Consider the following 16,529-nt stretch of genomic DNA (forward strand, 5'->3'; position numbering starts at 1 on the left):
CTGACCTCTGCTAGTCTATGAATTGCATGAAATGCTGGTTTCGTCATCTCCCATACAGATTCCATCTACATGATGATTTAATGCTGTTACCGCCCTCATGTGTCCTCATAGCTTGAGAGCCAAAAGGAAAAGGGTTGGGGTGGGAAGAAGGGAAATCATGGGGCTTAGCTACTCCCCAGCAATATGCAACTACAATCTGCCAATATGGGGAACTGAATTTTTAAGTACTTATAACCACAAAAATATTAAATGTAAGCATAGAAATGAGGAATAAATCACATCTATATTGTAGTTTGAGTTAAGAAATAGTCTACAAATAATTTAATTTAAAATGTAGATACTTTAAGAAAATATAACATAGTAAAGAATATGATGGATGAATTGTGTGATTCCAATTTGAAATTTTTAATTATTGATTTAAATTAAGAATTTTAAGAGAATAAAAATTTTATTAAGTGTGTATTATTGGTGTTTTGAGAAGTTGTGATTTGCCACATTTATGTTTAACTGAATAGAATTGTAACATTTGCAAAGAGTTTTGTTAAATAATTGAAGTACTTAAAAGCAAAAATTGAGTACATTTATCCTTTCATTCGGAGAAGGCAATGGCACCCCACTCCAGTACTCTTTTGCCTGGAAAATCCCACGGACAGAGGAGCCTGGCAGGCTTCAGTCCATGGGGTCGCTAAGAGTTGGACACGACTGAGTGACTTCACTTTCACTTTTCCCTTTCATGCACTGGAGAAGGAAATGGCAACCCACTCCAGTATTCTTGCCTGGAGAATCCCAGGGACGTCAGAGCCTGGTGGGCTGCCGTCTATGGGGTTGCACAGAGTCAGACACGACTGAAGCGACTTAGCAGCAGCAGCAGCAGCAGCAGCAGCATCATTTCATTAATTCCTTCATCCATCTAAGCTTAACTGTATACCCACCCTCTATCTGTTTATGTTTGAGAAGTTGATTCACCTGGATGTTTGCCTGTCTCCTTTGACCAAACTGCAGGTAGAACTATATCCACTAATCGTATTTGTTTCTTTGCAACTAGTCCAACACCTCCCTAGAGAGCAAGCATTCAGAAAATATTTGTTGAATGAATTAATGAACCATGTCAGATTCAAAATACAACCAGCGTTCGAAAACTACACCTGCTTTCTACCTGTTACTTTTGGAATTAAAGGACCATCAGTTCCCATCCCAGTGTTAGGCTCATTTTGGTGGGCCCAGTTCATCAGCACTTTTCATTTCTTTCCTTGTGACAGCTGAATGAGGTTAATTCACCTTCTACTACTTGCTCATTTAGTCAAGGTCAGGAGAGTCATAGAGTATGTGAGGGGAAACTGATCCTATGTGTCCTACATGCAGCAAAAGGAGACTGAAATGGTAGACTGCAACCAAGGCATATTGGGCCTTAGAACTCTGATCAACAAGAAATAAACGTATGCTTTAAGGTTTAAAGTTTAAGAAAAAATGAGCCATTGACACATTCCTTGTGTGCTTTAAGAAGATTAATCAGAATGTTATTTGGAGGAAAAATTACAAGAGTGCACAGGAGGAATATGGGTTTTGAAGTAAGATAGCTAAAATTTCACAGTGGTTCTCTTTATTTGATAGCTGTGTGAACTTTAGCAAAATACTTAACCTCTCTGAACCTGAGTTACGTTACCTGTAAGATGGGGTAAGCAATACTTACCTCACAGAGTTCATAGGGATTAAACATAATGATGTATTTAAAATGATTGGTAGAGAGACATTGTGATTAAAACAATGAAAAAACAAAACATTAAGAATTTTCAAGGGAGACACTAGAACCAGGATGATGAGACAGGTAGACAAAATTAAGAAGTAGTGACAGAAGCTCATGGGGGAAGGAAAAGTGAGCTGAACTGGGTGTTTGTAATTACTGTTTCAACCACAGCTGCACAGAGCCTGGACTGTCCTCTGTACTGCTCGGGTATCCTGACATTCCACTGGGCCAGGGTTTCCCAAACTTCACTTAAGTGCTCTTTGTAGATGATGTCTCCCAGATTACTTAGGAGCAGAAACTGCTTCCTAGTCATCTCTGCAGCCCTAACAGTCTAACATATTCCCAGGTCCCACACAGTCTTTTAGTAAATGCTGGCTCATGGTAAATAGTTCTTGGCATTTCAAACACCTCTTTTTCTAAAAAATAACTTCTTTACTCTCACATCTCTAGAGAGCTGGCTAAAAGATCAGCACTCAATGGAGTTGACAGGGAAAACACAGTAAGACTTATTACTTAAAAGAAACTTTTTTGAGTTCCTGAAGTTTCTAAATCTTTTCACTTTCTTGAGACATAACCTTGATCTTGACCAGTATGGTCCAAATTAAAAATGAAAAACATGGCCTTGTTTATTTATGCTCACTTAGGTCTGTTTATAAAAGCTACCCATGAAACTTTTTCTTTCTTCCTTTTGTGTGTGTATATGTGTGTGTGCGTGCGTGCACATGCCTAATCTACCACCTTGTGTTTGGTTTTGATAGTGCAATTCTCTAAGCATATAGCTACTTACAGCATCCTTTCACAGCATTTCCTTATGTAACTTGGAAAATTTTAAGATGCTTTGAAAGTGAACTTCAGAAAAACCACATGCTAAGAATTCAGTCCTTGAAACTTCAAACACTGCTGAGAAAAAGGAAAAAAAAGAGCCTCTGAACAATCAAACAGTAACAGCTAACCTTTTCAGAATATTTGCTGTGTGCTAGGCACTCCTCTAAGTGGATTACAAACATTATCTCACAAAAAAAAAATGAGAGAAAGGCTGTTGAGAAATTGGAACCCTTGTCCACTGTTGCTGAGAATGTAAAATGGCATAACTACTATGGAAAAATTAAAAATAGAATTTCCATATGATCTAACCATCCCACTTTGGGATATATATCCAAAAGAATGGAAAGTTGGATCTAGAAAAGATATCTGCACACTAATATTCACTGAAGAATTATTCACAATGTCTATTTACAACAGACATGTGGGAAGCAACCCAAATGTCCAGTGATGGATGAATGAACAAGCAAAATATGATATATGCATACAATGTAATATTACTGCTGCTACTGCTAAGTCGCTTCAGTCGTGTCCGACTCTGTGCGACCCTATAGACGGCAGTCCACCAGACTCCATCGTCCCTAGGATTCTCCAGGCAAGAATACTGGAGTGGGTTGCCATTTCCTTCTCCAGCGCATGAAAGGGAAAAGTGAAAGTGAAGTCGCTCAGTTGTGTCCAACTCTTAGCGACCCCATGGACTGTAGCCTACTAGGCTCCTCCGTCCAGGGATTTTCCAGGCAAGAGTACTGGAGCGGGGTGCCATTGCCTTATAACTCAGTCTTAAAAAAGGAAGAAATGTCTGACACATGCTGCAGCATAGATGAACCTTGAAAACAGTCTGCTAAGCGGAAATAAATGAACAAAAAGGACATATTGTATGAGTCTACTTATATGGGTAGAGAGAGAGACTAGAATGGTGGTTGCCAGGGGCTGGGCTGCAGCAGGTGGGAATTGTTTAGGGCATATGGAGTTTCAGTTAGGGAAGATGAAAAAATCTGGTGGTGGATGGTGATGTATTCACATAACAACGTAAATAGTCTTAATGCCAATGAATTAATGCCACTGTAACTCAAAATTGGTTAAAATACTAAATTTTTTTACATATATTTTGGTGGTGGTGATCTAGTCCCTGAGTCGTATCTGACTCTGGGGACCCCATGGACTGAATGGAGCCCACCAGGTTCCTCTGTCCATGGGATTTCCTATGCAAGAATATTAGAGTGGGTTGCCACTTCCTTCCCCAAGGGATCTTCCTGACCCAGGGATGGAACCTGTGTCTGCCACATTGGCTGGTGCATTCTTTACCACTGAGCCACCAGGGAAGCCATGTATATTTTACAATTAAAAATAAATCATGTAAAGAATCACTCCGGTACACCCTCAAGACTGTACTGGTGGGGACACCAGCCTTCCTTTTTGAAGTCTGTGCTAATAAAATCTATATACTTCCCCCCCGCCAAAAACAAACAAAGGAGGTACTGTAGTAAATTAAAGATGGGCCCCAAATTTTTTGCTACTCATTCAATTAAGAGGTGGAATCTTACCCTTCTCATTTTGAATCTGGGTGGCTTCCTTGACCAACAGAATGTGACAGAAGTGACTTCTGGGACTCCCAAGGCTGAATCATTTGAAGTCCTGTCCTTGCGTTTCCTCTTGTACTGCTTGGAACAGTTCACTTTCTACTCTATTTCTGAGTGGTCCCTATCATAACCCAGCGCTCTGCTATGAGAAATCCAAACCAGAAGGATAGATCATGTGTAGGTACTCTGATGGATAGTTCTAGCTGAGGCCCTAGAGGGCTTGCAGACTAAACTGTCCACGATGCAACTTCCATTTGAATCTGCAGTTAAAGTCTCAGCCGACATCTAACATCAAATGTATGTGACCCCAATTTATAACTGCCCAACTGAGCCCAGTCAACTCACAGAGTCCTAACAAATTATGGTCAGCCACTAAATTCTGCAGTGGTTTTGTATGTACTTACTATAAGACATCCCTTTTTTCCTAACAAACCCAAAGCTTAGAGTTGACGTCTCAAGGTCACAGAATGAGCACCCTGTGGTTGCTTGAACCCACAGATGTGGACTGCAGTAGGGAGGGCCTACTGTAAACTTATAGTTGAATTTTTGACCCCTAACCCCAGAGTTGTTCAGAGGTCACCCATCCTTAGGGGCAAGGCATTTGGAAGGTATAAAAAATCTGGGTTTCAGTCTAGCTGTATGACACTGAGCAATTATCTATGTAGGCATACAATGGTTCGTGTCATTTCAGTTAAAGAATGTTGTGGTCATGGAGCCATCAGTCACCGCAGCTGTGCCTGAAGGTGCATCCTAATGGGATTCAGTTAGAAAAACAGGATTATAGACCCTAGAAACTTAAGGTACATATCAAGAAAATGATTTCATTAAGCCCAGATTCTCATATTACCTCATACATAAAAAAGAGCTAAGTTCATTAATTTGACATTTTGTTTGTTTAATGAGCAGTAATATTTTCACGATCAACTACCTGCTTGCTTTGTTTCTTTTGCAAACTCTCCTACATATCTGCACGCCTTACCTCTTCATAACAGTCACTCGCAGATATCTGAGAGGCCATTTCCACAGCTTAAGTCCTCAGCCAGTGCGCTGAAAAAAGGTAATTCCCTACTTCTAGGCTGTGGGTTTCTTTTTTTTTTTTCAGTCCATACCCTCTCTGAAGATAATTTTTGTAAGGAAAAAACCGGGTCAAATTAACCTACCCATATGTCACGGTCGTGGCGAGTGTTTAATTAGACAATGATGAGGAAATCCTTTGGAAACTATAAAATATTGTAAAGTACGTACACACACAATGTCCCAAACGGAGAGAAAAGCTGACTTAATATTGACGTCTTTACCCCACCTCACCCTCACCAAAAAAATTGTTCTGTTTTCAGGTAAGTTTTGGAAAAAATCTTTACCGGAACTTAGCTACTTTGCAACCGAGAGACGCGAAGCCCGGGAAGGTGCACCAAAGCCACCCAGAAGCAAACCGCAGAACCTGGACTATTTATCCGGCGGCAGACGCTACACACTTTGGGCGTGGTAACGCTGTCACGTGAATCTTGAAGGACTCGCCGCGAGTTTACCAAAAGCCACGCTTATCATGGCTGCCAGGCCTGGACGCCCGCGCCTCACACCCAACATGGGCACAGGGAATGGGCCGAGCCCCGGATGCCAACATTCCGGAAGTGCCCGAGCGGCGGCGGAAGCGGAAGTGTCCCGGCGGTGGGGACCGTGGGAAGTGTTTGTCGCGTTTCTCCCTCCCACTTCACCAGTACAACAAACGGAGGGCTGGCATAGGTGAGACGGCCGCCGGGTGGGCATGGGGCGGGCAGCGAACTACAGAGCCTGAGGTGCGTACAGCGGGTGGAGGTGGCTGATTCGGGCTCTAGGGCCCTCGACCGGTTGGGCTCTCGGTCTCCGACCCCTTTCGGGCCTAGAGGTCCTCGAAAACCCGGGATTGGTTTTGTGGTGGTTGGTGTTCGAGGCCCTGGTGGCGGCGTTTGCCACCTTGCCTGAACTTTGCCCAAGATCCTAGCATGTAGCACTCTCTATGAGTCTCGATTTCCTGAACAAAATGGGAGTTTTGGCCTGGCTAACTTCTGGGACCCCGTCGTACTCTGGGCGTCACAAATACCACGATTTTAATGTTAAGTCAGTGTTTTAACGTGTGAATTAAAGCCTGTAGTCAGCTTACTGAGGGGATTATCTGAGCAGGACGCGGTGAATACATCTTTGAGAGGCGGCCAACCAGGGAATAGGGAGCCCGGAGTTCTAGTGTTACCTCGTCCACCGACTCACTCTGACCTTGCCCATGTCCATTACCCTTTCTGTGGCACGGCTTACATATCTGTAAAATGAGGGTGTTGGGTGCGTTTGATGCCCTTCTGAGCTCAAAAGTCAGAATCTCAACTCCTTTTTAAGGAGTCTTTCTTTAGAAACACGCCTGAAAGCGTCTCTTTTCTGCATTTTTAGGTAACCAGATGACTTATCAGAGGTGTCCACCATATTTCTTTCCAGACACCAAGCCAACCAAGGGCACCTGGGCAGTTAGGAAGGTTGCTGTGTTTCCTGTGCGCTGGAAAGCTCTGTCCTGAAGACTTTGTTTTTTGAACCTGTGCAGTGTAAAACACACAAATGTGAAAAACAGACCTTTGTCTGTCTTAAAACTGCTCTTAAATTGCTGGGTTACTTACTTTGGGCAAATGCCTTCCTTTCTCTGGACTGGAGATTTCTCATCAGACAAATGAATTAGTTAGATTAGGTCACAGGTAATTAATCCCCTTTCTCATACTCTGCAGGCTGAGCGGTAAAGAACACGCCTGCCAATGCAGGAAACACACAGGTTCGATCCCTTGATCAGGAAGATCCCTTGGAGAAGGAAATGGCAACCCACTCCAGTATTCTTTCTTGCCTGGGAAATCCCATGGACAGAGGAGCATTGCAGGCTACAATCCATGGGGTCACAAAGAGTCCGGCAGGACTTAGCGAATAAACAACAACTGCACAAATGAAGAATAAAATAATAACTATAAATCCATGATTTTCTAGGGGAGGGAAAAGGTGAGATATGGAGAGTACATATTATGTAGCCATATAAATTGAAAAATCTGTGTTTCTAATTTTTAAATTTCATTTTTGACAATTACTGGTCTAGGTTATCACTAAGGCCCTTTCATTGTGCTGTGATTCGTATGTCCTCTTTGGGTAAACTTTTGTGTGTGTTTGTTTAAATGTCTGTGTGCCTGGAGGTACACTCTTTAGTTTAAAAAAAAAAAGATACTAAGACATAGAAAAAGAGAAAAAGGAAAAGCTAGATTACAGTAAAGTGACATAGTGAAATAAAACTGGACTTGCGTTAAAGATACAGCACTGGTACTGGTACTTTGTTACAGCACTGATACTTTCTGGCAAGCCAGCTGACCTTTCTGGTTCTCACTTTCCTTATCTGGAAAATGAAAGATTAGACTGGATGATTCCTAGATGTTTTCAGCACTGTAGTTCTGTTTTTCTTATTCGTTTTTTATCTGAGCAACTTGGTGGATGTGGTGCAGCATTTCTTTAGGCAGGAGAGGCTGTTCTAGGTGGTAGACAGAAGAGCTATGAGGAATGGTGTCAGATTAAGTGACATACAGTATTACTCTGATATGAGCAAACTGAAGCCAAAAATAAAAAAACACCAACTAAAGAAAGATGTTAGAAACCTAAGGGGCAGGGGAGCCCTTGACCAGAGGGGATAATTGAAGACATTGAGAAATTTTAAATGTGAGAGAGATTATTTTTGGTGAGGTTAATGAAAAGGTAATTTATATTATAGTAATTGAAGTGGCTTAGTTGTCAGAAACTGGTGGTAGACTCTTATCTCCACCATGAGACTGTATGCTTCATGGGAGGAAAGGCTTTGTCATCACCTAGCACCTAGTAGGCAATAAAAAAAATAATCAAGTGAGGGGATGGTTGGATGGATGGATAGATTGATAATAGCAAGTTTAAAAAAAAAGAATTTCTCCAAAAAACTGTTATTAATTAGATACAGAATGGGAAATTGATTCAGTATTGTGAAAGTCTGATAAAAGAAGAGATCCCTACGTTTTCTAGTTAGTTGTAAGATAAGTGGGTTTATCTCTTCCTTATAAAGTATGTTAGTAAGAGACAAACACGTACCTTGGGGGGTTCCAATGTGATCTGAGGAAGAGAGTAATTAGAGGAAGGGGATGTCGACAAGATGGAAGAGGTATAAGAAGATTTCTAAGTTGTACATTTAGGGAGTAAAGGAGGGGATTTATGTAGGACTTTTATAGGTATCAATGATAGAATTGTGTACAGTAAGTGTTAAAAGTTCTCTAATGGGAATAGAGAATAAAAAGGGAAATGATTCTTGCAAGCAAGGAAATGTTGGTGCTCCTCAGCAAATAGTAGAAATAGCCTTGAGGGTTAAGGTTTAAAAGAGAGGCATAAATTTGGGAGCAACCAGAATGAATCAAATTAGTAGAGGCTAGGTAGTCTAGTTTGGGATGGGGAAAACTTGAACTGGCAGGTTGCAAGGAGTGAAGCAGCCTAAGAAATTGTGTTAATGAAAAGGACCTTCCTTCCCTTGTCGAGTTTCTCAAATTTAAAGAATACTCAGAAACAATTCAGACTTATTGTTAGTTAGAATGTACTTGGACCACTAGAACAAAAATGATGCTTCCTTTGGCTGAAGTCTGCTACATAGCCTTTACAGGATGAGTAGAGACCCAGGGCTGCTGTAGGCTATTGTGTGGTTTAGATGGACCACAGGCTCTAATTTGTGAAGGAGGGTGTGGTCAGCAGCAGTTTTATCAGAGTATCAAGAAGTGCATCTCCAAGCACTGGGGTATAGTTCTGGAATGCGGCAGCCAGCTGAAGTGCAGAGGACTCACTTGATGATAGGTTGTATAGTGTAGGCTAAAAAATCTGAATCCCAGCATAAACTCTGATGCTTAATATATGCCCTTGGCAAGTGACTTATACCCTTTGGCTCTGTTCGTCCATCTAAAAATTGAGGAACCAGGTTTGGATAGCGTCCTGTTGAAGAGCTTGCATGTCTCTGTGAAGCCCCTGAAAGTATATGAGTCTGGAAGTGTTTTGTTCTTCTCTTTGGGGGATGTACAACTGTTGTCATAGTCCCAAATGGGTTTGTGACCCACAAAAAATTAAGAACTGTGTGACTAATCTCTGAGGGACCCTTCACTTTTTAACTTTCATTGAAAATGAAAGTTCTGTCATTCAAAATGACATTTCTTAGAGGTTTTTAGAGTCTCAGCCTCCAAAACTTGTGTCTGTATGCTCAGTCGTGACTGACTCTTCCACCTAGGGGCTGCGTGTGACCCCATGGACTGCCGCCTGCCAGATTCCTCTGTTCATGAGATGTTCCAGGCAAGAATACAGGAGCAGGTTGCTATTTCCTATTCCAGGGGATCTTCCCGACCCACAGATCAAACCCACATCTCTTGTGTCTCCTGCATTAGCAGGTAGATTCTGTGGCACCACTGTGCCACCTGGGAATCCCCCCAAATAACACCTATTGCTGCAAATAATAGTCTCTGTATATTTGTACTCGTTATTTATACTCACCTCTCCCTTACCCTCCATAACTCCTCCACTAAATTTGTTCCTATGTGTCGTCTTTGTCTACTGCTGATAACTGGAATTTCCCTCTTTTCCCCTTTCAGCTTACTGCTGCTTTGGACCTCTCCTACCTTGCTGAGTTTCTCAAGTGACAAGTGGTGATATTTTGGAGAGAAGGGTAGGAGGACACCAAGACATAGAAGGCTAGTCATTGTAGTTTTCTGTTGTCACCTGCTTTTATCCTTCATTCCACTGAAAGACAAGCAGTAGAGAGAGAGTGCACATATAAAAGAGACTTCATCATCACTAGGTCTCTATGTCTTTCATAGTGTTTTCTTTTCAAACAGGGATACCAGGCCTCTGTACTTAGTGCTTGGGATTAAATGCTCTCAGCATAGTCTAGTCATGTATTTCACTCAAGTGATGATGAAGCCAGCTTCAGTTGAAACAGTTGTGTGTTTTGGTTGTTGTTTGTTTTTAATAGAGTTTGAGTGGTGGTGAGGGAAAAGAATTGAGTCCTTGAAGAAATCTTTAATGTCCTTAACACTGCCAAGGGGCACTACTGGGACTGGAGAGGACTTGGGGATTTCCCCTAGGTATGGGTCCTGAACTGTTAAAGCCCCTAGGTGGAAGATGGCAGTCTTATCCTTTACCCCAGTGTTCATTTCTACGAGTCCCTTCCCCACCGAAGGCTTGTAGCAAGGGCATCACTACTCCACTTGCTGACAAATAAGTAGCTCTGTGACCAAGTTTTCAATTCTAGACTTGATATGGGAACTATATATACAATTTCACCTAAAGTTTTGTTACAGTCCTACTAACTTAGGCTCTTTGGTAGTTAGTGTTAATGCATAGTAGGTTAAATGGATCTTTGTGGGCTTGCTGGAGACCTAACCTGACCTCTCTGTAATGTTGTATAATGTCATATCTGTGAGTAAATATTTTTCTGAGTTCTAAACAAGGGAAATTATATAAACTCTGATATTTAAAGAGCAGTCTATTTGTTTAAAATTTCAGGTGTATGTTGTGCACTGGAGCTACTAAATCTGATTCACGCAAAACCACAGTATTGCAAAATGAGGAGCTGTAAAAGGTGGAATCATAAGATGAGGGTAGCAGATCTACACCACTTAGTAAAAAGAGGAGGAAGGGCCAAGAAAGATTTTTACTTAAAGGATGAAGTCAAGAACATGGTATCCATGAATGGTTAGAGTTAGCAAAGGTGAGGGTGTAAGGGTGAAGTATGTGCTAAATAACAACTGGAGAATTAATCCATGGTTGGATTGGTCTGTACTGATTAATAGTCTTGTCAACATATTTGAATGCCTCAGGGTAGCTATTTGTTTTGTGTTCTTATTAGAATGTGATTATATTTTTGCCAGGGTTACAGGCTTGTTGCTGAGATCATTGAGTGCTGTGGTGGCAAATAGAATGCTCATAGGAGCATGAAATGGTTCTTAGCAGCCTTGCTGCTGAACACATACTGAAGAATGGAAAGACTGATAGATAGTTACACATCAGACACATGATTAATACAAACGAGGACTTGTCATCACCCAGTGGCAGGAGATTGAGATTCTTTTCCTTTTCCTGGCCGAGACATAATCAATAAAATACTATCCAAGTTGCTATGGGAGAAGCATATGTTCGTGAAGTATTACAGGGACCTCAGAAGAGAAGTTTAGTAGGAGACATTTTCTCAGAGAACCTATCGTTTAAACTAGATTTTGAAGGCAGAATAATGCTTTTCTCGCAAAAAGAAAGGGAAAGGAAGGACTTTCTAGCCAGAGTTAGTAGCTTATTGGGAGTAAAAGATGAATGTTAAATAAATGCATGAACTGAGATTGGTGTGGCTGGAATGAGCAAGTGGTAAAAATTGAAAGATGAGATTGGAAAGGTGCTTGATCAGATTGGAAAGATTTTATCCTCTGGAAACTAGGATTTCTTGTAGGCTGATTTGGTTTCTGTTTGATCATGTGTATATATTTCTTTAAAAACAAATTCAGTGAACTATAGCTCATGTACCTACTCTTTAGAATTCCTTCAAGCCATAGTGCTAAGTGCATATTGATATTAATCCACCCACAATTCTAAAAATTTCTTTGGTTTCCTAGGCCATAGCTGATTGGAAGCAGCAAATTAAGAGGTTTGTGTGTGTGTTTGGATGGACTGCAGAGAGAAGCAAGCGTGCTGACCCCTGCCATAATTCACAGTGCATAACCATTCAGTGAGAGAAGAAGAGACGAGAGCATACACACACATGCACACAAAAAAATATAAGAATTCACTTAGCCTTGTAGTTTTCTCCCATCTGCTGAAGCAAATTGCCCCAGGAACTCCATATAGTTCACTAATCCCTGAGAATATATTGCAGAATATAATGTATATTCATATTGATCACTTCAGGTCATCAAGAAAACGTGATGCTTCTATTGACTCATCTCTGTAAGAAAATGGAAGCACATGGTCCACTTTAGAAACTTTTGGTAGTACTAATATAATTAAGAGAAAACATTGGTGCATAAAAGGGAGCTAACATTGTAAATGGGAAACTGACAGATTTGCAGCAGCAGTTCTTTGCATTCAGTTCAGTTCAGTCGCTCAGTCATGTCTGACTCTTTGCCACCCCATGAACCGCAGCACGCCAGGCCTGCCTGTCCATCACCAACTCCCGGGGTCCACCCAAACTCACGTCCATCGAGTCGGTGATGCCATCCAGCCATCTCATCCTCTGTCGTCCTCTTCTCCTCCTCCCCTCAATCTTTCCCAGCATCAGGGTCTTTTCAGATGAGTCAGCTCTTCGCATCAGGTGGCCAAAGTATTGGAGTTTCAGCTTCAACATTAGTCCTACCAGTGAACAACCAGGACTGATCTCCTTTAGGGTGGACTGAGTGACTCAAGAGTCTTCTTCAAAAGCATCAATTCTTCGGCGCTCAGCTTTCTTTATAGTCCAACTCTCACATCCATACATGACCAGTTGAAAAACCATAGCCTTGACTAGACGGACCTTTATTGACAAAGTAATGTCTCTGCTTTTTAATATGCTGTCTAGGTTGGTCATAACTTTCCTTCCAAGTTCTTTGCATTACTGTAACATGATTAAGTTTAAGCTCTGAACTCTAGAGTTCTCTCACTTTGAGTCCAGCTAATTTTTCAGAATTTTACCAGAGATAATTGATAATACTATTTAAATGACAGTTTTCACATAGTTCCCTCTTAACCTGACCTACGAAATAAAACAAACCTCTAGGCGGAAGTTCGCTCATCTGACTTTTATCTTTTCCCCCACTCAGTTCTTCCTCCTTTCTCCCTCCCATCCCCTCCTTCTTCCCTCAAACAAACAAACCATACATATATTTAATACAAAAGTGAATTAACTAGTGCTCCTTAATATTTATGGGAGAGAGGGAGGAGGGTAGTTTTCTTCTTCTTCTGAAGTTGCATATAAAATTAAGCAGTTTTTTTGGTTTTTATGGAAAAGATTATTTTTTTTTTAATCAAATTCTTAAAGGGATATGTGACCCGCTGGTGGAATCTGATCCCCTTACTTTATTGGTGGGAGAATGAAGAATTTAAACGGTGGTTCAAGTTCATAGAAATAATGTGGGGCTGACCCAGGACTAGAATTTAGGAGTCTTCTACTTTCTGTTGTGTTAAGGGCAGTCCTAGAATCATAAGCACCTGTATCTAGTTTAATGGCCTTACCCTACACATGAGGAGAAATTGAGTGTATTAGCTAGGAAGCGACAGTACAAATAGAATCCAGGACTTCTGATTCTTTGGATTTTTGCTCATTCTTAAGTAGTTTTTACCTTTACTTCTCTTCAGAAAAAAAGATATTCTGTGCCTTTTGTGTAATATTTTTGTTAATTTGAATATAGCCTGTATCGTTGTAATAGCACTACTGTTGTGTGTCTATATTCTAGGATAGACATTGTTTTACCTATGTTTTTTAAGGATAATTTCTGTCTGGGTTTGGCATGTTTTAGTCTCCTCTAATCACTGGTTGCTTTCAGGTGCTTTGAAGTCAAGTAACCAAGAGGGGAGATTTGCTCTTTGATCCTGGAGATAGCACAGCAATGGGTCCACGAAAGAAAAGTGTTAAAACGTGCCTCATGAATAATGAAATTCCTGAGGAAGCAGTATCTGATGAAACAAAGGACTATATGAATCAACTTTCACATGAAGTGCTTTGCCATATTTTTAGGTAAGGTTTTGTTTGGTTGACTTTCACCTACCTGGAATTTATAAGTAGAAGCAAATCCTAGAGCTGTCTGTCCGGTATGGTAGTCACTAACTACATGTGGTGTTTAAATTAAAGATCTAGTATGGCTAGTGGCTACTGTATGGGATGGCACAGACAATGAAGAACTTTCCTTTGTTGCAGAAAGTTCTGTTGGGCAGACATTATCTAGACTGTTTAACATTCCAGGCTTCTTAGAATTCTTATTGACTGGTAGATTTGTTGACTTTTATTATTACAGTACCATTTGTGTACAGCATAAGACAATGTTTCTGACTTTTTGATTACAGTCCACAGTCAGAAACATTTTGCTCAGTGTGCACATATATGTAAGTAAGTGAAAAAATAGTTTTGTGAAATAATAACCACCATAAGCAGTGTACACATTAAGATTGTTTTGACAATTTTTTTCAAAACCTTTTTTTAAAATTATATTTTTATCTAAACTACTCGTAACAACTGATTAAAAAAACCAGAAACAAATCCAAAATGACAACCAAAAAACTCTGTCATTACAATTTCTCCTGCTCTCTTCTTTCATTATCACTCAAATAAACATATCCTAACATACTTTGTCTCTGGGATGAAAGACCAGAGTTTGACTCTTGAGTCTCATTTACTAGCTGTGGACCAATGATAGATATAAAGATGTTATTATGAGGATTCAGTGAGATAATTGTTTTTTTTTTAATTTATTTATTTTCTAATTGAAGGATAATTGCTTTACAGAATTTTGTTGTTTTCTGTTAAATATCAACATGAATCAGCCATAGATATACGTATGTCTCCTCCCTCTTGAACCTCCCTCCCATCTGAGATAATTCTTTTAAAGCACTTTATACACTGCATGACACAAATACTTGGCAAGCATTAGTGATTATGATTGTGTTGTGCCTTTTTTCATATTACTACATGGTCTTTATCAGTTTAGTGACTGCTTTCTGTTCCATTGACTATGATGTAATTACCTTTATTGTATTTCATCTGGATTACTTCTAATTTTCTTCTTATATAATGCAATTAACTTCTCTAAACATTTGAATTTTCCATTATTTTAGATTATTTACTTAGGGGAAATTTCCACATAAGAAGTTCCTAGGAAGGTTTTCAATTTTTTAAAAATTATTAAATATTTGCAGATTAAGACATTTTAAAATAGTGATAGAGTTACTTTGGGGAACCATAGGCACTTTATTTTTTTTTTTTCAGTATGAATTTGTCTCAGTGTTTATCTTCTGCAGTTTGTTATTCTGTCATATAGTGTAGTTTTTGTTCAGTTCTGTCTGGTAATAGAAGGCCCAATTAATAGACTTTTTTTTTTTTTTTTAACATAATAAGATGATACTAAAGTTAATCTGGCAGGAAAAATCCTGTAGCCAAAATTTTTCAGAAATAGTCTGACCCTAGCAGATGTTCAAATGTATTCTAAAGTATAAAATAATTAAAGATTTGGTATGGGAGAAGATAGCCAGCCAGTTGGGTAAAACAGACTCCATATATAGGCTCCATATGTGGATTCAAATATATGTGGGGATCCGGTTTATGACAAACTAGGTATTCACATCAGTGAAGAAAAGCTGAGTGGATTATTCAGTGATGATGTCACAGCCTAAAACTATTTGAAGAAAATAATAAAGCATGTTCTCATCTCTCATTTATGACAACTGTATTCTTTTTTTAAAATTTATTTATTTATTTTAATTGGAAGCTAATTACTTTACAATATTGTGGTGGTTTTTGCCATACATTGACATGAATCAGCCACGGGTGTACATGCTGACAACTATATTCTAAATGTTTCAGTGAATTAAACAATGAAGCTATTAAAATTTTAGAGGAGAGCATAGGTAAAATGATTTCTAGGAATTTGTGTTTGTTTTTTGTTGACTAATGGTAGGACATATTATGAACAAATTTGATCATATTTTAAGTTGATGGTGGATTTGATTTTGCAGTTCAAACAATATGGCAGAAGAAGGAGTGGAATCAAGTAGAAGGGTGTACCCTAGTTATTTGATCATATTTTAAATTGATAGTGGATTTGATTTTGCCGTTCAAACAGAATGTGGCAGTAGAAGGAGTGGAATCAAGTAGAAGGATGTACCCTAGTTATTATGAAAAAAACATGCATCAGATTGGCAGAATGTAATGATAACTAAGCTGAGGGCTTGAATTTGGTCTGAGATGTTTATTCTAAAAATAAACATTTATTTTTTAGGCTTCTAAAGTTTTTATTTGAAGATTCTTTTTGTAGTCCTGTAGTAACTGTTCAGAATATTTTCATGAAATAAGAAAAAACTATGATTTCTTAAAAGAAACCCGGTCTTTGCTGAACCTGCCATGTTAAACACATTTTTTCTAAAACATGTTTGATCTGTCTTTTGAATTCCAGCTTTTTGACCATGTATCTGTGGAGTAAAAATACAGTGTTTATCTAATCTTCATAAGATTACTAATGTTTCTATTTCAAGGGAGTGTAATATTAAATAATATTAACTAAGGCAAATACTTTGGATAAAAATTAGTGATATGGGGGGAAAGGTTTTAGTGGCAAAACTTGATTTAGAAAACAAATACAGTTTTTCATTGTTTATAAAAGGCATAGTTA

The 16,529-nt window shown here is 39.4% G+C and overlaps 2 protein-coding genes across 44 annotated transcripts in view; one reads left to right on the forward strand and one right to left on the reverse strand.

Moving 5' to 3' along the window:
• LOC145508655 (sperm-associated acrosin inhibitor-like) overlaps positions 1 to 14,124 on the reverse strand; it is a 153,820-nt gene extending 139,696 nt beyond the window's left edge. Inside the window, exons 1-3 of one of the 4 annotated variants that reach the window (XR_014055508.1) lie at positions 5,126 to 5,739; positions 4,111 to 4,288; positions 2,532 to 2,641 (exon numbers count right to left, since the gene is read on the reverse strand). The gene's annotated coding sequence lies outside the window, so the exon portion shown is untranslated. Of the gene's footprint in view, positions 1 to 2,531; positions 2,645 to 4,110; positions 4,289 to 5,125; positions 12,122 to 12,370; positions 12,526 to 13,916 lie in introns of those variants that run through there. The other 3 variants (XR_014055507.1, XR_014055506.1, XM_081495722.1) reach the window with 3 other exon arrangements.
• Positions 5,794 to 16,529, forward strand: part of FBXO38 (F-box protein 38) — a 53,130-nt gene continuing 42,394 nt past the window's right edge. For 7 of the 40 annotated variants that reach the window (XM_081495671.1, XM_081495697.1, XM_081495675.1 and 4 more), the window contains exons 1-2: positions 5,794 to 5,942; positions 13,695 to 13,885. In XM_081495671.1, coding sequence (XP_081351797.1) covers positions 13,758 to 13,885 — 128 coding nt within the window. In that variant the 5' untranslated portion in view covers positions 5,794 to 5,942; positions 13,695 to 13,757. Of the gene's footprint in view, positions 5,943 to 6,962; positions 7,153 to 9,424; positions 9,582 to 9,782; positions 9,882 to 13,694; positions 13,886 to 16,529 lie in introns of those variants that run through there. The other 33 variants (XM_081495670.1, XM_081495674.1, XM_081495690.1 and 30 more) reach the window with 16 other exon arrangements.

This window comes from Giraffa tippelskirchi, chromosome 6 (assembly GCF_054371585.1).
Source record: "Giraffa tippelskirchi isolate mGirTip1 chromosome 6, T2T-mGirTip1v1.2.pri, whole genome shotgun sequence".
In the NCBI taxonomy this organism is placed as follows: domain Eukaryota; kingdom Metazoa; phylum Chordata; class Mammalia; order Artiodactyla; family Giraffidae; genus Giraffa; species Giraffa tippelskirchi.